At 49.1% G+C, this 23,842-nt stretch overlaps 1 protein-coding gene across 1 annotated transcript in view; it reads right to left on the reverse strand.

The window, feature by feature from the left end:
- Positions 1 to 11,303: 11,303 nt before the first annotated feature.
- LOC144094465 (disintegrin and metalloproteinase domain-containing protein 10-like) overlaps positions 11,304 to 23,842 on the reverse strand; it is a 29,379-nt gene continuing 16,840 nt past the window's right edge. The window contains exons 8-15 of the mRNA XM_077628396.1: positions 23,338 to 23,510; positions 21,946 to 22,126; positions 20,314 to 20,470; positions 19,310 to 19,507; positions 15,974 to 16,191; positions 15,299 to 15,501; positions 12,148 to 12,306; positions 11,304 to 11,538 (exon numbers count right to left, since the gene is read on the reverse strand). Coding sequence (XP_077484522.1) covers positions 11,524 to 11,538; positions 12,148 to 12,306; positions 15,299 to 15,501; positions 15,974 to 16,191; positions 19,310 to 19,507; positions 20,314 to 20,470; positions 21,946 to 22,126; positions 23,338 to 23,510 — 1,304 coding nt within the window. The 3' untranslated portion in view covers positions 11,304 to 11,523. The remainder of the gene's footprint in view (positions 11,539 to 12,147; positions 12,307 to 15,298; positions 15,502 to 15,973; positions 16,192 to 19,309; positions 19,508 to 20,313; positions 20,471 to 21,945; positions 22,127 to 23,337; positions 23,511 to 23,842) is intronic.

A 23,842-nucleotide genomic window follows, 5' to 3' on the forward strand; every position in this document is an offset into this window, starting at 1 on the left:
CTACTGGCTTCTTTCTGCGGGGCACATGCACACGCTGGCAATTGTGACAGCGGCTGCTGCGGGACTTCGGTAACTGCCACAATTCTCGTCCGGTCAGCGCGCCCACCGCTTCATTTCTTCGAGAGCTCCCCAGCACGCCGGCTATCCCCGGTTAACTTTTGGTGCGCGTGCGTCCTGTGCCTGCTGGCTGCCACTCAAAGGAAAAGTGCCTGCCTCGCCCCCCCCCCCCCCTTTCTGCTAGTCATAGTAGTCTCTACTGGCTTCTTTCTGCGGGACACATGCGCAAGCTGGCAAATGTGACGGCAGCTGTTGCGGGACTTCGGTAACTGCCACAAGTTTTCGTCCGGTCAGCGTGCCCACCGCTTCATTTCTTGGAGAGCTCCCCAGCACGCCGACTTAACGTTGGTGCGCGTGCGTGCTGTGCCTGCGGGCTGCCGCTCAACGAAAAAGCGCCTGCCTCGGCCCCCCTGCTCGTCCTAGTCGCTACTGGTTTCTTTCTGCAGAGCGTCAACATATGCTGGCGGCTTCAACGACAGTTGCGGCGAGTATCCAGAATCTCCTGCTATTCTTCTGGTGAGCGACGCTGGTTGTGTTTGTCTCAGCAAGACTTGAGACTACTGGTGAAAACTGTGGGTCACTGTTGGATGAGCTTAGAGAAATCAGGAAAAGTCTGGAATCGCTTACGGTTCTAAATAAGAAAGTTGATTCTGTCCTACTGATGCAGGAAGAATTCACGGCGGTCTCTAAATCAGTTCGATAACTCGAAGGATCGGCGTTGTTTCTATCCGAGAAGTACGATTCCATTTTGAAACAGCAGTAGGATAGTGAAGAACTTCGTCCCAAAGGGCTGAGCTGGAAGCTTTGAAAGCAGCTGTGTGAAAGCAAATGCGAAATGTGGAGGAAAATCAAAATGAAATCGAACTATACTGCAGAGGAATGAATCTTGATATTTATGGTTGGCCTGAGAGCAACAGCGAAAACTTAACGTAAGCACTCATGCAACTTGCATCTTAACTGGAATTGGCTGGGTTTTCGCTTGACGACATTGCGACCGCCCATCGCTTGAAAGCCAAAATTGATGGTACACCAGTGGCCCTTGTGCGCTTCACTTCAGCAGCCAGGAATAAAAAAATTGTTTGACGCTCGTGGTAAGCTGAAGCAACTCCCTGAAGATAAATCGTTTCCAAAGATCTTTTTCAATGATAACTTGTCTAAGGCTAACTGTGACCTCTTTTGGAAATCAAGGACGAAGCCAAAGGCGGAGGGTTATCAGTTCTTGAATAACATGTAGCGCAAAAGAGACGGGCACGGGAGGAAGACACGACAGACACGAACGCGTTCGTGTTTGTCGTGTCTTCCGTGCTCGTCTCTTTTGCCCTACATTTTATTCAAGTATGTGTCACCTACTAGCACAGCAACAAGTTTTATCAGTTTTGTTGGGTGAAAAGAGGAAAAAAATCTTGTTATGGCGCTCGGCTGCTGACCCAAAAGGCGCGGGTTCGATCGCGGCCGCGGTGGTCGCATTTTGATAGAAGCGAAATTCTAGAGCCCCGTGTACTGTGCGATGTCAGTGCACGTTAAAGAACCCCAGGAGGTCGAAATTTCCGGAGCCCTTCACTACGGCGTCCCTCATAGCCTGAGTCACTTTGGGACGTTAAACCCCCATAAACCATAAAACCATAAAACATTGTTCAACCCCTATGCCCTCTTCGTTTTACGAACTACCCGATTTTATTTCATCTAAAACAGAATTAGTATACAACTCGGATCATTGTTTCACTGTTGTGAGCGTTAACATTCGAAGTTTGCGTAAATGCTGGGGAGAGCAAGTCTATAGCTGAATCTGCAGCTGGCTATGTTGACGTGTTTGTATTGAAATCTGTGGTTACCAGGCTTGCCTTAATACGTTCACCTTGCAGGAATTTTCTATCCATTATATTACACGAAACGGGCATCATGCTGGTGGTATTTTTTTTAATGACAGCTATGTTGTTTCTACTGTAGATGCATCTCTTGCGATGCTGAGTCTCTAATGCTCAAAGTCTGTAAAGGGTCATCTTCTGTGCATCTTGTCATCTCTTTTTTGACCGCCCCCCTCCAGCCTTTTACGGTTTCTAATTCAACTTGAATAAACTTTGCTGCATTGGAATGCCGTGGAACAATGCTGTTTGACTGGCGACCTTTATATCAACAGTTTATGCCCTACGAAAGTATCCGTTTTTGATTACCTATCGCAGTGTCTGCTTATGGTCTAGAATGTACAACTGGAGCTCCTACTAGAGTGTAATTAATTAATAACCGACTAGATCACATAGATTAGTTAATAAACTAGATCAGTTAATAACCGACTTAGATCACATAGCGGTCAGAGCTCCTGATTGCTCATTTCGGTCATGCACAATTTTACAACGGTTGGCCGACCACTATTTCGTAGCATGCCGTTTTGCGTTTTGCTTTACCGAACGCAACTGGACCCTTTAATACGGTAATTGCTTCTGGTCAGCGCAAAAGCTTTGTCCCCATTGTCAATCAATCTATGCTAGATAATCTTATCGCTTCGTTTGATTGGGCATAGCTAACTACGGAAATTTCAGCGGACAAAGTCTATGAAAGGCTTTGTATATATATGCAGCTGAAAATCTTTGAACTACAATGCACTCGGTTGGTAACTAAAGTATTCAGAAAGGGTCACTGCTGGATGAGGCCGGAAATTCTTAATAATATCGTATAGAGATAGTTTGCGGAAGCGGTGTAAAAGAATTCCGAGAAACCTAGTTCTGCGTCTAGAATACAAGTCTGCAAGAAACAGGGTTGTAGCCCTTTTGCGTGGGGCCAAGCGCCGTTACCTTCTTTTTTTATAAATTACAGCAATCTTCAAATAATGTGAGCTAAATTTTGTCTTTGGTAGAGTGAGAGAGAGAGAGAAAACTTTATTGCCAGGAAGGTGGTGATAATCTTGGGTCTCTTCAGCAGCTCCAGGTGGCCAGCATGTTTAAGTCTGTCGGCGACCTCCTGCGCTCTTGCCGCGGTCCGGGACTGAACGTTCGGGTGCGGGCTGGCGAGAACAACTTCCCATTTTTCAAGCCTGGGAGATGTGACCCGATCTGCCGGAGGCGGATCCTCCGTGCAGTCCCAGATTATGTGGTCTAAGGTGGCAGGCTCTCCGCACAGCTGACAATATGGATTTACCAAATCGGTAAAGATATTGGAATACGTCCTTGGGTTTGGCTGCGACCGCGTTTGCAGCCGCTTCCACGAGGCAGCCTGTTCGCGGCTGAGCGAAACATGCGGATGAGGCAGGCTCGCTCTAAGTTCCGTGTTATACTTGGTTGTGGCCTTGTATGTAAATAGCGTGTCGCCCCGGGAGACATCCGGTCCCGAGACCCCTTCACCGGCTCAGCTGACAAAACCTCGAGCATACTGGTGAGCGGCCTCGTTCCCTGGGACGCCCGCGTCGGACGGGACCCACACCAGATCCACTTCCTTCCTATATTTTGGCATCGTACGAATAATTTTGTATTCAGTGGAGGAGATACGTCTCCTCGCGAAGTTGCGAAGGGCCGTTTTGGAATCACTGAGAACTGTTCTGGTGTCTTCCTGAACGATCCCTAGTGCTATTGCAGCCTCTTCGGGCTCTTCCACTCGGTCCGTGACCACCGTAGCCGTTACCCCGCGGGAGATGCTCACCGCGCTCACAGCGAAAGCGTCTTTGCCTGTAACGTGATAATGTGCCGTAAATTGTCTCGGAGGTAGGAATTCTAATAAATGTTCTGTGTTCGATTTTTTTTGGCAGCCTTCACCAGCAGTAGCAGATGCTTTCAACAGACACTTTGTAAAAGCGTCGAAAAGGGCTGTTACTCCATCTACTAGTCTTAGTTCGTTAACGCAATCCATACCTGCGTCAGCTTTTCTTTCTAGGAGATCGAGATGTCAAATAGAAGGGATTCTCTTCAGTTTCCGTCCTAACAAGCCTACTGGATATGATAAATACCATTACACTTCCTTGTCAAGAACTTTAATGCTCTGTCAGATATTTTCCTTTGCATACTGAATGGCTTTTCGGAGTGTGACAAAATTCTTGAACGCCTGAAATCTGCAGTTGTTTTACCCCTACACAAGTCAGGAAATAAAGATAAGATTGAAAACTACCGGCAAATTTCTTTCTTATACGTGTAATTGACCAGGTCTTTGAAAAGTTTTTTTTTGCACTATGTCTCCTTTTCTTAACACATTTTCTGTCCTGAATGATAGCCAGTTTGGCTTTGTTTCGTGGCATGGTACTGTTGCAATTCTTGGGAGTTTTCGGGTGAACTTTCGGGGCCGTTTGATCAGAATCTTTTCACGCGTGCTCTCTTCTTAGATATAGCGAAAACATTTGACTTCCTGAACCATCAAATCTTGTTAAACAAGCTGTATTTGTCGATATTCCGTGGGCCTTTTACCACATTCTCGAAAACTACCTCAGGGATCGTTATCAAGCGGTCGCTACCGATGGTAAGGGCATTTTCAGTTTAAGTTGCCGCTGAATGCTGGTGTACCCCAGGGGCAAATTTTATCTCTAATGTTGTTTACTATTTTTGTCAATGACTTCCCTTTGGCCATTTCCAAATTTTAGCGTTCGATTGTGCTGATCAAACAGTGTTACTGGCAAAACATCTTTCCTACGAATTGGCCTCTGGTTTATTGCAAAATGACATTTACAATGCAATGCGCTGGTTTACTGACAATGGAATTGCTGTCAACGCCCAAAAAATACAGCTAGTCTGTTTTCTTTGCTCACTAAAAATTCCTTTTTACTTACATATTTCAATCTGTTTCTTGTATATTGTTCCCATTTTGAATATGTGGAATGTGTTATATATCTAGGAGCGTCTTTCGACAATAGCTTAACACGGCATCGCCACGTATCTGTTTGTTCCAAAGTGAGGTCAGTGCCATGCTTGTTGTTTAATATCAAAAGTTTTGTGCTTTTATCTGTAAAAAAAAAAGATTGAACATGCTCTGGCGCACAGTGTGTTAAGATAGATATGACATTACTATCTTTGCCTTTTTCTTGGATCGTTGGATATGCAGGATCGACAGCATTTTAAAGATTATTCTTAAAAACGTTGGTTATATTTTGTCAGCTGCAAATATCTTCCGTGGACTAGACATCCCAAACTCCAAACCGTTGTTCATTGATAGAGTTGTTAAGAATTATTGGTACAGTGAATTTAAACAGGAAACTATCCCGACGAGAGAACTTAGGAAACATAACTGTCACGCTGTTCCTTGTTCAACCACGATATATGGCGATTTTACAGGCATATTTTTAGCGCAAAGGACGGGACGAGATACAGACAAGACGAGCTCGTCCCGTCCTTTGCGCTAAAAATATGCCTGTAAAATCCGAACACCAACTAGCCCAACAACTCACCCTGTTGATATATGGCGAGGCGAGGCGATGCGCTTATGTTCCGATACTCTTAACTGCCGGATGAGGATGTCGGAGCTAAGGCAAGGAAGAACCAGCTCCGACAGCGTTGAGGTTCGAATTGTTTATTTGCGCCTCGCCCAACTTCCTCTTTCTTATCCGGCGCCGCGTGCCATGGCCTGCGAGTCGAGCCCCCCCCCCCCCCCCCCCCTCCCCCGTAGAGCGAAGCCACAGGATTCGCCCAGCGGATGCGCTTGGAGGACGCTGCGCACAATGGTGGCGCGGTCGAAGCGAGAGCGAGTGTAGGGCCGACGGGCAGAGGAATGGCAGTGTAGGTGGGTTTGAGGCGGTCAGCAGCCACGACGTCTCCACGGCCGTTGACGTCTAACGTAAGGTCTTTTGCGCACGATGGAAGACGTGGAACGGTCCGTCGTAGGCCGGCGTGAGCGGTGGATGGACGCGGTCACGGCGGATGAAGACATGGGTGCAGGAGGCCAGGTCCTGGTTGACGAACAAGGACTCAGGGTGATGGGCTGCAGGGGTGACAGGAGTAATGCGGCGAAATGTGTTGCGTAGGTCTCGCATGTAGGTGGAAGCGTCATGGATTAACGGGGGGGGGGGGAAGGAGAGAATTCCCCAGGGAGACGCAGGGGAACGCCGTAGACTAGTTCAGCAGAAGAACTGCCGAGGTCAGCCTTCAGTGCCGAATGCCCAAGAGGGCGGGGGAAGGTGGTCGGACCAGCGTTCCCTTGGCTGATAAGTGGTAAGGGCAGCCTTCAGTTGTAGATGCAGACGTTCCACCATGCCATGTGGCGAACGCCCAGAATATTGGCAAGAGCAGTAAACAGGGCAGATTGAAACTGGCGGCCGCGGTCGGTGGTGACGACAGACGGGCAGCCGAAGCGAGAGACCCAGCCGGTCATGAAGGCCGAAGCAACGGTCTCGGCTGTAGTGTCAGCAATGGGCAACGCCTCGGGCAAGCGGGTGAAAGGGTGAGCAGATAAAAGGCCCCACGTGATAACGGGAGTGGTCCAACAATGTCTATGTGAACGTGGGAAAACCGTGCGTCAGGCGGCAGAAAAGGAGAGGCAGGCGTGACGGTATGCACTTTGACGTGCTGGCAGTGAAGGCAGGTGCTTGCCTAGTGGCGGACGTCGGCATTGATGCTTGGCCAAAGGAAACGAGATGTGATCAGCTTCTGCGTAGCTCGAATACCAGGGTGGCTCAGACGGTGCAGTTTTTCAATAATGGTGCGACGGAAAGCCAAAAGTACGTACGTAGGGGCGCGAGACGCAAGTGGATGTCTCGCACGTAATGAACTGGGAGGAAAATGGCAGTGGACATTCGGCGAAGGACAGGGACGTGGATGAGGAGCGAAGACGTTGCAGCTCTGGATCGTTGCGCTGTGCAGCCGCTAGCTCCTCCATGTCCACTGGTGATTTAGACGCCATGGCACACACGAGAAAGCGCATCAGCAGCACCATTCTCCGGGGCATGGACTTGACTGGGGTCCACTGTTAACTCGGAGATAAAACACATTTGGCGGATCTCGCGTAGTGTAGGTGCTGTGGTTCCTTTAGAAGGCAAACGTCAAGGGCTTATGGTCCGTGATGACGTGAAAGTCCCGGCCCTCCAGGAAGTGGCGAAAGCGCTTGATGGCGAGGTGCACAGCGAGCAATTCTCGACCGAATGTGCTGTATTTAGTCTCAGGTACGTGGCTTCACCTTTTGGGAGAAGAAATCGAGGGGCTGCCAACTAGAGACGTACTGTTCGAGAACTGCGCCGACGGCAATGCTCGAGGCATCGGTGACGAGGCGCAGGTGACTAGGCATCAGGAACTGGATGTATAAGCAAAATGGCGTCTGCGAGCGCCTTCTCGGCAGCAGCAAATGCAGCGGCAGCATTGTCAGTCCACTCAAGTGGCACAGCAGAATCTTTTTTCGTAGTCAAAAGGTCGGTCAGAGGCTTCAGGAAAGAGGTGCACTTCGGAAGAAAATGGCGATGAAAGTTCAGGAGGCCCAAGAATTCGCTGAGCTTTTTGAGTGACGTGGGGCGGGAAAATCTTGAATGGCTTTGACTTTGTTGTCGAGAGGCCGAATGCCCTGTGGAGTGGCAAGGTGGCCGAGGAACTATATTGTAGCTACTCCAAAGAGGCACTTGTTCGGGTTGATGACGAGCCCATATTCATCCAGTCGGTGTAAGAGGGCGCGCAAATGAGCTTCATGCTCAGAACCGGATGAACTTGCTAAGAGGAGATCATCGATGTAAGCAAACACGAAGTCGAGGCCTAGCGTAATCTCGTTGATAGCTCGCTGAAAAGTCTGTGCGGCGTTGCGCAAACCAAAAGGCATCCGCACATATTCAAAGAGGCCGAACGGTGTGGTAATGGCCGTCTTCGGAATACCAGCGGGCTCCACAGGAATTTGATGATAAGCTTTCACTAAGTCAATTTTAGAGAAGATAATGCACCCAGCCAGATTTGACTTGAAGTCCTGTATTTGAGGAAGTGGATAGCGGTCTGGTAAAGTGTGAGCGTTGAGGGCGCGGTAATCTCCACATGGTCGTCAGTCGCCCGGATCTTTCTTTGGCACCATGTGAAGTGGCGATGCCCAGTTGCTGGAGGAAGGGCGTACTATGCCGAGTTCCAGCATGTGTTCGAACTCACGGCGAGCGATAGCAACGCGTTCTCCCGACAAACGAAGAGGGCGAGCAAACACCGGAGGCCCCGAAGTCACAATGTGGTGCGTGATCAAGTGCTTCACCGGTGACTCTCTGGTATGCGGCTTTGTGAGGTTGGGAAAATCAGCCAGAACTTTCGCATACGGCGAAACAGGGACGAGAGCGCGAAGCCTCGTCTCCGCAGTGGTGGACAGTACGCCGTTGACGAAGAGGTGCGTGCTGAGGTCTATGAGGCGATGAGCTTGCATGTCAACGGCTAGGTTGAAGAAACTGAGAAAGTCCGCGCCGAGAACAGTTTGCGGGACGTCAGCGATAATGAAGATCCAGCGAAAAGTTCGGCGCAATCCGAGGTTAAGCGTCAGGGACCGTTGGCCGTACGTGCGAATGGGGAGTTGTTGATCGCTTGGAGCGGGGAGGTCTGTTCCCTGCGACGGCGATCTGCCCAAGAGGCCGCTATGACACTGACTTGTGCTCCCGTGTCGACCAGGAAGCGAGTGCCAGTAATCTTGTCCGAGACGTAAAAGAGGCGGCATGTCCGTCCACCAGCACAACTTGCCGCCGTCAGTGGCCGGTCGCAGCGTTTCTCGACCAGGAGCACGCGTGTGTGCACTTGCGGGTAGAGCTGCCAAAAATACGGTGGTACCAGCAGACAGCCGAGGACGAGGTGGCTGGCCGCGCGTCGGATGGTTGGGATTCCGGGGAGCAGCGGCGTGGCCTGAACCTCGGCGGAGAACGGCGCGGCAAAGGCGCGAGGACATCGAGCCGCCTGGCGAGAGCATCAAGTCGACATTCGATGCTGGCAAGCTGAGAATCTGCGGCAGTAGTTGGAGGCGGACTGGTCACAGAGCTAACGTTTGGGAGCTGTGAGTAGTCCGCAACACGGTCAGCGAGTTCATCGAGCTTGTCTAATGAAACGTCACTCGCAGCTGCGAGGATGGGAACCATGTGTTGGGGAGGACACTGAAGGAACAACTCACGCAGAAGTGGGTCGGGCTGAGCAGCGGAGTCTCCTAGAAGCTGGCGCATGCGACGGAGGAGCTGCGAAGGGCAGCTGTCGACAAGCTCAGTAGCGCTGAGGAGCTGCAGGAGCTTGGTGCGCTTGGACGCGGACTTGCGGTCGATGAGAGCTGCCTTCAACGTGTCGAAGGGGCGAGCCGTGTCCGACGAGCTGATGACGTCTGCTAACTCCTCAGCGACGTCAGGAGGAGGCAGGGTTGACACCAGGTGAAGAAACTTGGTCCCTTGGCTGGAGATACGTCGCCGCTGGAAATGCGCCTAAACCTGCAGGAGCCAGGCGCGGGGGATATTGGGCCAAAAGAGCGGCAGGCTGACTGGCTGGAACGCGGCCACCGAAGCACCGAGAGGCTGAGCGTTCTGGGGTGTGTCGCCGCCGATAGGAAGGGCGGAAGAACCAGGGGAATTCATGTAGGATGATGGCGTTGCGTGTTCGAAGCCGGGTCGTCAAATCTGTCGGAGCTAAGGCGAGGAAGTACCAGCTCGGACAGCGTTCAGGTTCGAACTGTTTATGTTGTTGTTGTTGCTAGCCTATCAAAAGATGGCACATACCCACACTGGGGGATCGGCCAAGAATCGGGTGGCTATTCACCTGAACGCAGTTAACAAAAAGGAAAAGCACGTGGGAGCATAACACCGGTGAATTTTTCGTCATGAACAGAAAAGGGATGAGTGTTTTGATTTTAAAATTTTAAGAATAATAATAAAGAGAGTGATTAACTGTTTATTTGCGCTGCGGCGCCCTAGCCCAACTTCCTCTTTCTTGTAAGGCGCCGCGTGCCATGGCCTGCGAGCCGAGCGCGGCGCGAGGGGCGCTACAAGGACTTTACGGCTAATTCTAGTGGCAAGATGAGAGAATTTATGAAGATTGAATGGTAAAATTTGTTTTAGAATTAGCGCATTTTGTTTCCCGTTGTTATATTCTGCGCCTTTATGCTTTTTTAAGTTTTGTTTTGAATAGACATACTTTTAGTGTGCTCTTCTCATATTTATTGTGGTTTTGTTTTCTTTGCCTATATTCTCATGATTCATGCTTTTAAGTCACTATTATTGTTTTTGGCACGGTCATACAAGCCATCTAAAGGCTTAGACCGATCTGTCTCGCCTATATTGCAATTGACGGTGACAAATTGCAGTGCTTCTTTATTTGTATTTTTGTTGTCATTACGTTTTAATATATATATATATATATATATATATATATATATATATATATATATATATATATATATATATATATATATATATATATATATATATATATATATATATATATATATATATATATATATTTCTTCTGCGTTATATACAGAGGCCGCACTTCCTAAAGCAGTGCTTCTCCATCTCGTTTTTTGTACATGCCACCGCTTTTGCATTTTGTTGGCCGTAATATCACGTCGTATAATTTTGGTATGCATTGTGCACCACTGCCACTGTTTCAGGTGCCGGGACCTCGTCAGGCCAATTAGCCTTTTATCCTGGCTCTCTACGTCCAAAACAAAGAAAATAAATTTCAATTTCAATTATTATCCTGCCTGCCTGTGATCTAAGACATCAAGAATGAGTATAAAAATGAAGCACAATGGACCTGAAGTACTAGTTTCAACGGGATACAAAAATACCTTTAGAAAAATAATTTATTATTAACATCAGCCGTTTACTGAATCGAGATCAATTCTTGTTTCCACTTTTACCCATTGAAATTGCGTTGAGAAGAATGGGGCTCATGAGTGAGCCCCAGAAATTAGGAAGGAGCGAGCAATGTTTCAATCGGATGCACTGGCAAGGTTGAAACTATCTGACCTCACGCAACTGAAGCATGTTTTGTTCGGCCTTTGACGTCTACCATTCTGGTGCTCTTCGTGGCGTGCAGTTTTCAGTTCATGTCGTCTGAAGCCGCCTTGGAACTTCCTATGGAATGGAATGAGTAATTGTCGTCTGTGTGCGATGCTCTTAAGCGCTGTACCGCGAATTCCGGGGACGTTTATTTTATGTACATTTTTTCTCCTCTAATGGAATGTGCCACTTGTTTGGAGCTGTAGCCCGATGTGTGAAAATTAATGGCAAACAAGTATGCCTTCAGGGCGAAAGGGTTGCGTTAAGAATGCTTCGCTGCGAGGACATATTATATACGATGCATGCCAGCTGTCCGCCAAGATTTAGTATATAGTGCGAGCAAGATTTCGCGCAGCGTTCAGTTCTAAGTAGCATTTAACATGGGCTATATTATGCCCACATTCTATTCCCGAGCTGTTGTTGCCGGGTGCCGTGCTTCAACAGGTGCTTATAATGGCAGGTGAAGCTATCACGACGTGAAGAACGTACAAGTGATAAATGAATTGTCGTCCCTATTTTGTGTCGTGCATGAGAGAATGTGCATATCGTGCAGGATGGAGAAGCGTCCTTATTCGTCGACGCTACACCGAGGCAGCCTGTAATTAGAAGAGAAGATGCAGTCATCAGTTAGTAATTGCATGCCGCCGGCGTTATTGAAACTGCAGCACGAACAAGCGGGACATAAGACGGGGAGACATAGGAGCGCTGGTGTGTGTCTCCCTTCCTTCTGTGCCGTTTATCTGCGCTGCGTTCATCAACCGTGTTAAGTCACAAGCTTGTTCATCAACTCACTATTATAATAAGAGGTGGACAGCGGTCGCTCACACGGGCTGGAATTTGCAATGAATTAATTTGAATTTCTTGCTTGTTTTAAACTGGGCGGCAGAGACACCATTGCGTTGTCCTTAATCAAGTGGCTGGTTACAGAGACATTTCCGCTTGGGAAAACATCGAGGAAACTCGTCGATGAATACAAGAGACATAGTGGAAATACCACGAAGAAACTACACTGAGTAGTATATGCTTAAGTGCGTTCGTACTGGACGTAGCAGCGCAGATGTTCCGTCCTCCTCTTTTCTGTCCTGTCTTCTCCCGTTTGCGCTGCTACATTTGGTACGAACGCGTTCCAACTTGCTGTGCCTTCTGTTCTTAGATTTCAGCGATGAATGTCGTCGGAAACGGTTTAAAAAAGTAACGACTGATACCCTGAGTAGCTCCATGGGGTTTTGCACGCTCTCTTTGAAGGTCTTCGCCTTGGGCAGCCTCGGGTTGTTGGTGGGCGTGAGCACGGCGCAGCAGCGAATGAACAGCAGCACGCCGCCCAGGAAGGCCACGCACAGCAGCGCCACCAGCCACGTGTAGCGCTACGTACAGCAGGCGTGTTTCCAAGAAAAAAACATGGGAGTCTCAAGCAGACCGAAATCACTTTTCGTCGAGCGCGAGAGAAAACTTGTCGATTAAAGAACAACATGTCGCGACCCTTTAAAATTTTTTTCGTTAAATGGACACTGAAGACAACTCTATGCAGTTCTTGTTGTAACAAATAATTTGAGTTTCAGGAACTTTCTGGCTATGTCTACCTTTGTCCGGCAACAAATACTGATTTATCGCGGAGAAAATCGCCTTTAAAAATTTTCCCGCTAGTGTCGATTGAAACTCCTTCGCGTCCTTACAAAGCGGACGGGTTGCCAGCGATTTGAAGTGAATGGCGCTGTCGCGTAGCATCTAGGGTCCGCGCCCAAGAATCTGGTTGACGGCGAAATTTTACTTGCGAAACGGCCAGTGATGGCGAGATCTATACTTCGTTTTTTTTTATCTTTTATAGTTTATAAGACCCTCATTTTCGGTGAAAGTGGTGTCTTTGTGATTAGAACGCCGTATCGACACAACCCAAGTTGTATTCGCCCTGAGAGTAATTTTTTCCCCCCTTTATCCCTTCCCTTACGGCGCGGTTCAGGTGTCCAACGATATATGAGACAGATACTGCGCCATTTCCTTTCCACCAAAAACCAATTATTATTATTATTATTCTTCGGATGCTACGCACAGAATTATCTACGAGAACAATCACAGCAGCCTGTAGCACCCATTTCTTTGTACCATACGAAATTAAGACTATATTTAGACGAAAGCCTTGTATGTCCCACTAGCACAACAGCCGCCGTCCGTCAGCGTACATGGCACGAAATTTCTCAGTGACGTCACCATGCTCTCGCGTAACGTCGACAGTAGACCATAACATAGTGACGTCTACAGCAAAGAAGAAAATATGAATTTGCTTCCGAAGGCTCGGGGAATTGAATCAAGGACCTTCCGATTGCGAGGCGAGCGCTCAACCCATTGTCCACAAATCCGCTTTTTTTGCTTCTTTATTGCCTGTTTCGACAGATTACAATAGATCGCAAACAGATTATGTTCTGCACTGCACTCTCAAAATATCAGGAGCGGACATGAGTTTAACTCAAAACTTAGAACCGTTTCAAGGAACACAACTTCCCCATTAGACTGATAACTTCATCTCCTAAACATAGCTCTGTGTACACTTAACGCAGTTTAAATACGTTTTCTTCGAATCGCGGACAGATCGCGCATCTTCATCGCAGTGTCTTGCAGCCATCCTACTTCGCCAAATACTGTCGTACAAGGCCTTCACGTTGTAGGCCGCAAACCGCGCTACTTTTTGGCGAATTAAGGTGAACCTAGTGTATGCGTTTCATTACGACTGTATGGTAATGAGTATGTGTGTCATTAGAAATAGGAATCTTTAATAAACCTCGCAACAGAGCTCACAATAAGACAATGCCTTCACATTCAAAGCGCGTAAGCAGTATTAAGTGCCCTCTGTATTTTTTTTATGATGATGCGGTTCTTGTGAACTTGACAGCACCTGTTTCCACATTGCCGTAAAGGCCGATTTCGGCGTTTTGTTTTAGTTTTATGGCGTTAAGTGTACATTCCAGAATATTACTTTCGGATTGCACATTCTTAAGAGTGCATATTCTTAAAATCTGGTCATTAACAGTCGGTGGCAGTGTGATTTATGCATGGTGACGGTTGCGTACAAGGCGACACGCTATAACTGAAATGTAAATGCCTTCAGTCATTGGCGCACTGCGCTGAGCAATTTGCAGGTGTACACGGGAAGAGTGATCAGTATGCGTTATAATTCTATATTTTTTCTCGCATTTCGGGAGTTGATACCTTAGGAAGAATGAGCTCCATGGTGTGGCTGAAAAGTTATCCCACAGGCCATTTGAGATCAACTCGGGAGCCATACCGCATGTGGAGTGTGGTGAAGAACACAACACGGCTGTTGTACATTTTTCAGCTGTTAAGGGCGAAAGAGAAGTGCAGGAAGCGAATTCTCGACGCAAAGTCTTTGTGAAGAGGAATTTAGAGTAATATTGGATAGAAAAATGCTGTTCTGAACCTTACTCTGCATTAAAAAAATACCTGGCAGTCCATTGGAACCAGAAGGCTATCGATACCTGCACAAGTGGCTTTCCCTTGCTGCGTTAGCGACCACACTGGTTACCCTGACAATGTAAGATACAGCACGCGCAACTAATGTCCATTCGCGATAGTGAACATGCTGTAGAACGTAAGAAATGCGCATTTTCTGCTACTTGTCAGCAATCACGCTGTGGTAGCTCCTACCACAGCATTCCAGTGTAACAGCAGTGTCTCGAAAGGACACCGTCGTCTCAAAAGAAATATAATGCTGCAGTAATAGGAGCCTTTGTCAGTGTACGATGCGTCAAAATTTTCGCGAATTCGCTTTGAGGTTGAGTCCATCCTGAAAAGGATGGACTCAACTCCTAGTCTTCCTTCCCTCTCCCCCCTTCCTTCCTTTATCCTTCTCCCCCTGTGCGGGCTGGTCAACCGTGTATTTTGACTGGTTGAGCCTCCTCACTGTCTTTTCTCTATCTCATCGAGAGGACAAGACACGGGTGTCGCAGCCTTGGCGTTAATATATGCTGCAACCGTGTAGTAGTAGTATAGACACTAGTCGATAGAGTACAATGGTGTCTTCCCCTCACCAGTGCCTGTCTCTATGTTATGAATAATAATAAAAAATAAAAAAAGAAGTAAGCTATGGGATGTTCTTTGTACGCGCGTTTCAAAGAGTTTGCAATGAGAGCGAAAACGCAGCCTTTGGCATATAATTTCTGTGGGGAAGAAAAACCTTTCTGTAAATCAGCCTGGCCGCAATTCTGCAAGTTGTCAGTTCCTAAACAGCTCAGGTTGTTCTCTAGCAACGCGTGACCAAGCATGCTGTTCCGACTGTGTCAGCGGAAGGCTCTTCTAAGCAGCGCCACGTTGTGTGCAGCGAACAGTTCCAGCAAGCGCTCGCACCCTGATCCAGTCTCGCAGCCTGTTGGGCACGAACAGCTGCTCGAGGCGCGCCAGCGGCCCCCCTTCGTCCACGGTGCGGCAGCGGCGGAACACGTCGCAGTAGCCGCGGAACTGGTCGCACGCCGCGCCGCGCTCGCGTCTCCGGTTGCAGAGCGGCGCCAGGGCGGACTCCTTGCACGTGTCCAGGCAGGGACCGTCCACTCCTGCACCGGCGCCATTTTGAGAATGCACTTCCTGAGAAAAGCACAAGGCTCGAAATGGGTGACGCTTCGTCTTTCCTGTCACATGCTGCGAACTGCGGCAGTGGCTTGCTGTTCATCAAATGAAATGTTGAAGAGAAGTATTGGGACTTCTAGCATGGCGTCACGCCCTTCTTGCAGCTGATCAAAGGGATTATTCCCGCGCCAGCTCATAAAATGCTGAGCAACTTGGTGTGGCGCTTGTTACCAAAGAAGAGCCTCAGTCACGAGCGTGAAAAAAGTGCGTGTTAACAGATTGAGGAGCTGTACTGATAAGGTATAAGGAACAAGGACTACGTATAAAAAGGAAGGACGCAGACGACGCATAGCTCTCTTTTTACTCCTTATAAATTCCAAGTCCGCCACTCGTTAAGCGTTTCCCGGCTAACCATAATATCGCGCGAAATACGTAGCGTCACTGGGAACGTCCACTCACCAGCCCGCTTGCAGTCCACGAGGCACATCTCGAGGGGACTGGTGCGGGACCCCGTGTTCACGCGCTGGCAGTCATCGTAGCCGTACTTCTGGCAGACGGAGCCTTCGCACCGGCCGGACTGGCAGACCTGAGTGCCGTGGTTGCACTCGGTCAGGTTCGGCTTGTGCGGCGGCTCCGGGCACTGGGCTGCCACGCCGGTGAAGAGGTTTCCGTCAAGGCTTTTTAAACCCTTCCCCAAAGTCAAGCTTTTTGTTTATGATTTATTGTAGATGCGAACTGACGTGGGCAACCTGCCGACGTGACGTGCCTTCAACCGCCTGCACCTGTAGCGTTTGTTTGCAGTGTCTGCGATCTTCAGGGCGCTCCAAGTCATGATTTCGCTCTGTTTTACTATCAGAAAGGCCAGATGAGCACTGCCGTTATACGCTTTACAGCAGAATGATTTAGAACAATGTGCTGAGGTCGCCCAACAAAGCCGTGACCAACGCTACCGCAAAAGCTTGCCTGCAGCGCTACGCAAGATGACCACATAGAAATATTCCTGTTATTGTAGACGACTCCAATTGTAGACAGTTTTCGAGGGGACCAAGTTTTTGAAGCGAAAATCTTCACTACGCCAGCTTTTCGAGCCGTCAGTGGGGCCGCAAGTTTGACTTTCATTGTAGCTAGGGGTCAAACCATGAGCATAACTGGTGGTAGTCAGGCTCGACACATGACGTCAGCTACAGCAGCGACACCAGCGGCCGTGACACCAACTATCTCGACTTTGACCTTTGACCTCTGACCTCTGACATTGACCTTTGACGGCGGAAAGCGTCTGCCGGCATGGCATGCGCTGGTCATGGAAGTGGGTTCTGCATGATCGATGTGATGCCTGCCGTGGAGAGCGGCACATGTGTGCGCTCCGTCACTGCGTTGCGGAGAGGAGAAAAGAAGGCATCCCAGATGTGCTGCCTACTCCCTCCGTGACGTCACACACCTTGACTGAGCGGCGTGGGAAAGCGTCTTCTGGAATCGCATGCGCAGGACATCAAAGTGGGTTCTGCATAAAACGCACTTTGATGCGTTCAGCCTAACGCTAGGTGTGTTCGATGCGACGCCTGCCGAGGAGACCGCCAGTCGCTCGACTACAAACATGTCCAGAGAGATGCAGCTTTTCGCTTTCGACTGGGGTTAACTAGAGCTAAACCACCAGAAATTTTGTAGCGGGAGCTACACTAGGCTACCAGTCGAGCATTTCGCGGTGCAGGCGAGACGCCAGTAGTGCGCATGCGCCTTTACCATGGTACACGCGGGAGGAAAGTTGTGCGCATGCGCCGTTACCGTGGCAACCGGAGAGGAGGAGTGGTTTTCTCCGCGCGCTTTGTCGTTTCCCTCCTTCCTTTATCCTTTCCTTTACGGCGCGGTACGGGTGTCCACCGAGATATTTGAGCATGGTACATGCGGGAGGCCAGTTGTGCGCATGCGCCTTTACCATGGTACATGTGGGAGGAAAGCTGTGCGCATGCACCGTTACCATGGCAACCGGGGAGGTGGAGTGAATGCGCCGCGCGCTTCATCGTTTCCCTCCCTCCTTTATCCTTTCCCTTACGGCCCGGTTCGGGTGTCCACCGAGATATGTGAGACGGTTACTGTGCTTTGCGCGCTCGTGGCGCTATCTGACAAGACGTCACAGCGCGCGGCTCGCCGCCGCCGCCGCCGTTTGGTATGACGTCACACCGCGTTCATCCCCCGAACCGCGCGTCGTCGCATGCGCAGCATTGCGTATAAAAAGCGGAGATGTAATTGGCGGCTGTATCGCAACGCTTGATATGGATGCACAGAAGGAGAGTTCAGACGCTGCTAAACGGCGGTATAGACAAGAGAACATTAACTCTTCCGATCCTGAGGTTGTCGCCCGGCAGTTGGCTTCTCAACAAAGAGAGGAGGAGTGTCAGAAGGCGAAGAGAGCAGCGGAGACGCCCGAACAGAGAGAGGAACGCCTTGCCAAACGGAGACGCCAGACTGCCGAGCGTAATAGACGCCGCATAGCCGTCGAGATGGAGCCTATGGAAGGCGTCAGTCAACGGCAACCAACCGAAGAGGATGTGAAGGCCCGTCGTGTGACTGATCACACCATTGGAGTTTATGAAAGTGCATCTGCGACCTGGACATTTCAAGCGGACATGTCCCTCATTGCTAAACATACAGTGCCAACAACAATCTCAGCCAGGGAAACGTACTTCCCTCTACGTATATCCTGGCATAGCGGAGCTAAGCCACTGCCAATTTTTTCTATGTATTTGCACCTTCCTTACTATAGAAACTCGCTGTCCGGACAATGGGCAGGGTGAATATGCACAAAGTTCGTGAGGGACCATGTATATGTGTCACGTTACTATCAACTGTGTTGAGAACAAAATCTCGGCAGCCCGAACTATGTTTTCTTTCATGTTTTTCGATGGCACGACAGCACCGAAAGACAGACTGATAGCGCAAGTGCCCAAGAAATGGCCTTTGTTGTTTTATGTTTTACAGTGCAAAGATGTCCGCTTAATGCACTTTAACATTTTAATTAGGGAGTCATCACTCATTCGACTAACACCTCAACATTTTCCGCAGCCGACTGAGTGCGGATATGTACAGCGGTTCGTGGGATGTAAACAGATGCGGTAGTAGATAGATGGTGACGCTATGAGACGCACTATGCGTCTCATCGACCACTAAGCATTATGAACTGAAGACACAGTGGCAGCAATTCTGGACGTACATGGAGAACTGTTAAAGGCCATGCGCATTGCTGATCATATTGTCATCGCTTCAGGATCGCCACCTGCTCTAGGGTGCACTGAAGATTCGCGTATATACGAAAATGGCGCCCGTGTCGTCACATGAATACCTTCTAGAGCTGCTTAAAACTCCACCGCATTATTTTAAAGATAACAACGACTAGGACAATGCCCTTATAGCTCTAAAAAAACGTGTCTAATATGTACACTTTTACAGCCCACAATATGCACACAAGAGATGTTCATAATATTGTGAAGGAAAGCTAAGCCGAGACGGCAAGACGTCTGTGGAAGGCTAAACCGAGACGGCAAGACGGCAGTGCCTGGTGTTTATTCCAAAAGCGAACCCGGGCGCGTGCCACAGGCGCAGCCACGGGATGATGATGGTATGTACAAGAGAAAGAAGATAATCCCTGGAAGGCTCACGCAATATTTTTTTCTATCTAAATCTTTTGTTTTTCTTAACGATTGATTATTACGGACATCTCGCTTCATGAACACTTCGCCTCGGGAGCCAATGTGTCCATAATAACGAGGCACTGATGTATATTTAAATGATGCTGGGGACCATTTGTGCTGGCCTGGATTGCTGCTGGGCGTTGACCAATCACGTTCTGCTGTTCCATAGCGTAGTGTCCATAACGACCGCGCAACGTGTAAAGGATATCTGCAGTATGACGCTTGGTTGCAGTCATTTTCAGGTGAACAACGATGGTTGGCGCTGACGTAGCGGCAGTCTGCGGTGCAGCAACTTCCGGCAGATGGGCTGCGCAGAATAGGGCCGAGATTAACGTGCTTTCAAGCGTTAAGGCGTCACACATAAGTAACGAGATACCCCGTAGGAAGTGCCGCGTGGTAATTTCGACTTCACTTGGTTCTTTGCCGTGCGTCGAGATCACATTGTGTCCACGTTTATACGTTTACACCAAACCAAAATGTTACGGAGTGCTCTGGCGTACGCGCCACACTGATTTTTCATGCTTATTCTTTGAGGGAAGGAAACCGTTTACGCTCCCCAATAGGGAAATCTTTATTTGTTAAAACGAATGATCAAATGCTTACACGAGGAAGGCTAAGCGACACTGAGGGGAAGTTGGAGTTGGTCTGTATCGGCTGACTGATGGCAAAGAGATGACTTTCACTACAAACGGAGATTTTACAAGTTACAAAAGGTAAAAAAAAGAAGATAGGTATTGCCACCACGTCCTTTTCTCGCATGCTAACTGGGGTGATATCAAGACCCTTTTTTTTTCCCGTGAAGATCAGTGAGACTAAGCTACACCGCTTTTCACTTCCAAACGATGACCACGGAGCAGTTTTCGGTCGTTACGAGGCAAGCCTGAACCGAATGACAGCGAAAATTCTTACGTTCAACTTTCTCAGCAATAGATGCATGTGCTTCTGCCGAACAAACATCAGTGTCGGCAGAAAGGGCCATCGAATCGTTTTTTATTAGGTGCGAAAGTAGATAAAGTCGTCGCCATTGTTCCTTTAAGGGAATTGTGCTTTTTTCATCGTGTCCTTTACAGTGTCTGAGCAGGCGCCTTCGAGGCGCTCTGCCGTGCGGCGCACCTGCATTGGGCGTTGGGGCGGAGCGTGCAGCCTCGCGCCCCCTCCGAGTTCTTGCGTGCGAAGCAGCACTGGTCGTGGCAGTCGCGCTCCTTGTAGCCGCAGTCGCAGTCTTCGCTTTCCTCGCGCACGTTGTTGCCGCAGAAGGACTCCTGGTGCGCTGCACACGACCGACCATGGGCTCTAATGGCATCTCGAGTGCATTCATGCATGCGGTACGAGTAGAGGTCGCTAGGAGACCTCCTACCTCGTGTCTATAGGGCAGCAGGCAACGCCCCCTGAACATTCGTCCTTTATACGCATTGTACCTTAAAGTCGGTGTCCGTCATCTCTGGGCATGGAGGAAAGAACAGGGGCACATGCCTCGTCAAGTCTTCTCGACTTTTTGCCTGTGCCCCTCAACATCACGATGTTGAAATAAAGATTGAATGATTGAAAGAATTCCCCTGGGAGTGAGTTATCTGAGCATTCAAAAGTTTCAAACATGAATCAAATGTCATCGTTTAATACTCGTATTCAATTTAAAAGTCCAGTGCCCCGTGAATTTCGAATATTAAAAGGGACACGAATACACGCGACAAATGGAATATTGAAGACTGCATTCTCAAGGGTTAGATTTTTTTTTTGTTCACGGGAAAGGCCTGCGCAGCAGTACGGGCAGCGACGCAGCAGCATGGCGGCTCCGTGCATAGTTTGGCGGACATACGGTAGCCTTGTGCACCCAGTGACTCCGCGTCCAGATCTTTTACTACTTCACCTAGTTCAGTCATGCAAGACAGAAATGGTTAATAATAATAGAGCAGTGCGCGCTCGTTCTGTGTTCCTCCTTTTGTCCTGCCTTGTTACGCGCTGCTGTATTATTATGGATCACCAACTCGCCCAACTTCAGGGACGGTTAGTCGTTAACGAAGCGGGAACGCATGAACTGAGAGGAAAAGAAAGCACAGTGAACACATTTCTAGTGCAGCGCCATAAACCGCGCAGTTCAAAAGCTGCGCTGCGCGTTACGGAGCTCCAGTATAAAAACAGGACACTAGAGCTCAATAACGAAGCGATCGTTTTTGTCGCTTTGTTATACTCAAAGCGCATGCAAGCTTTGCAGTACCGAAATGGACCCAGATTGAGGTAGCTGTGCTTATGTAATTTTGTATCGCTATTGTCTGGCATCTTTGTGTACGGCCGTAAATATCTCCAGGAGATCATTAAATGTGCGGCCGTTTACAAATTTCTATAACTTGCGAAAATTTTCGTCACGTTTACTTCACTTCTCTGCGGAACGCGTGAAAAAATCTGGAGCGCCGAAGTATGCTCCATAATATTTTGGCCCCACCTGTACATTTCACGACGTAAGCAAAGTTATCGGATATCTTGTGTCGTTTCCTGGTTAATGCTGGCGCCACCGGATTGCCATTCATTTCGAAAAAAAATAAGGGAAGTAATTTTTTTCTGCATGTCGGGTAAGAGACGCGTCGCCATTGAAAGCGCTCCGTGCAAAACGTACTGTATGCAACAATTGTGGAGAGTCTGTGGTAAACGTCCATAGCACTATTGCGGCAGAGGCGCTGGCGGCAGCGCAGAGCGCGACAACGAGAGATGGAAAGGGGATTAGGAGGAGGAAGGAAATTCGGTGCGTACACAGGAAGCACATCGATTTGTCGTAGAGGCTGTTGAGGATGGTGTGCAGGACAGCGCCTATGCTTTGGATGCTGCAGGACGAGAAGCGCCGGTTGAACGGCATCAGCCCCGTCGTCGCTCGCGCGTACATGATGTAGTTGCCGGTGGCGCCGCCAGGGGCGCAGGCGCGCGTCTCGTCGTGCTGCGCAAATGTGAAGTGTCACTGAGTCAGCGTGAAGCGTGTCAGTGAGCGCTGTCATGGCGATCTCCCTCCTATGAAATCTTCAAAATCCGTTAAAGTCTATTTGAAGCATTGGCTTTAACGCCTCGCTCTTTCAGTCCCCATCCCGATTGCCATTAACCCTGTATTGAAAGTCACTTCCTGATTCCCCGCATCTTCTGTTTCTAGAAAAAATCAAGGGGGCCTTCCTGGGCCAGCTCACCCAGCGGTGGTTTGCTCGCAGTTTCTTTGTGTTCATTCACTCTCGCCTTCTACTGTGCTAAATTATTCTTAGCGCTTCCTAGGGCTCTTTACAGCGCAGCTGTTAGGCGCCCGTTCGTGCATTCCGCGTCGGCATTGTCGGCGTAACCAGCTGCCCAAGAAGCTGAGCGAAGCGCCACCTGGAATGTGGTTGCCGGGAAAGATCCCGTGGGGTGGCCGGCAGCGTAACACGCCACCTGCCAGCGGTGGCAGATGGCGTGTGAAGTCAAGGCGGAAAGCTGGGCTAGTTGGTGTTTCATCATGAATTAAAAGACTAGCGCATATAACAGAGACACAGACAAAGAAGTAGACAGGACGAGCGCTCGTCCTGTCTACTTCTTTGTCTGTGTCTCTGTTATATGCGCTAGTCTTTTAATTCATGGCGTGTGAAGAGCTGCACTTAAATCTCTTATTACTGACTACCGTAATCATTTGTCATTTTTAAATTCCATATACGACTGGGCAAAGCCTATTACACGTCACTGTTGCAAGCTTGGGCGGTTCAGATTTCTTTTTATAAGCCTCAACGCATCGTACCGGATGTCCACAAACGAAGGAAGCCGAAAACGAATTCAAGGAGATGCTCGTCAGTCTCGGTAGCGGTTCTCAATTAGTCAGAGGTTTACCGCTTTGCTTGCATTGTTTATTACCTACCAGGAGGGCTTGATCCTGTTTTCTACTGCCGTTCAAACCGGAGTTATCCCACGCAGAAGCAAGAGCAGCTCCGCGAGCCTGAACTCCGGTTTGCATTCTGCCGGCTCTTGTGCTCTGGCCTGTCCTAGCAGCGAACAATACGTTGTCCAAAGCGGCGGGCAGTCGGAATCGTCATTCGCTGCGCTATGCTTTGCCCCTGATGCGAACGAGAGCTTCCTCAGAGCAGCACAGTTTGTCATTTGGAAGCGGAATGCGAAAGCAGAAAGGAATATACGCACCAGGGCACCGAAGCTGTGACCAATCTCGTGAGCCACCGTGACCTCGCTGACAGCCAGGGCGACCGGCCCGCCATGCAGGTGAAAGGTCACGACGCCCGTGTTGAGCGCCATGCGCCGGATGCCATCGCGGGTGTTTACCGACCGCATCTTTTCGCACGCACCGCCCAGCTTCTCTGCGCACGGTCAGGCCCACGCGGTAAAACACAGATACCGTTTCAGCCTACGTGGAACACAGCGAGAATTGTAAGGACCGGGTCAACTTGAAGTGAGCCGGAACAAATGTAGCCAAGCTTTGTCTCATTTAAACTGTGCAGCCTATAACGGAAGCTAGGGCAAGTGTAAATTTATGAGAATTCATTCATGTCGTTGTGCGTACTAAAGAATCGCTGGTTAGTCCTGAGATTATACAGGACATTAACGCGGGAACTGGCTAGCTAGAAAATGTTTTTATGCCTCTGCAGTGACGTGAATTTAAATCATCAGACGTCAGCCCTGGCTTCGACTG

The sequence above is a fragment of the Amblyomma americanum genome, chromosome 6 (genome assembly GCF_052857255.1).
Source record: "Amblyomma americanum isolate KBUSLIRL-KWMA chromosome 6, ASM5285725v1, whole genome shotgun sequence".
NCBI lineage: Eukaryota > Metazoa > Arthropoda > Arachnida > Ixodida > Ixodidae > Amblyomma > Amblyomma americanum.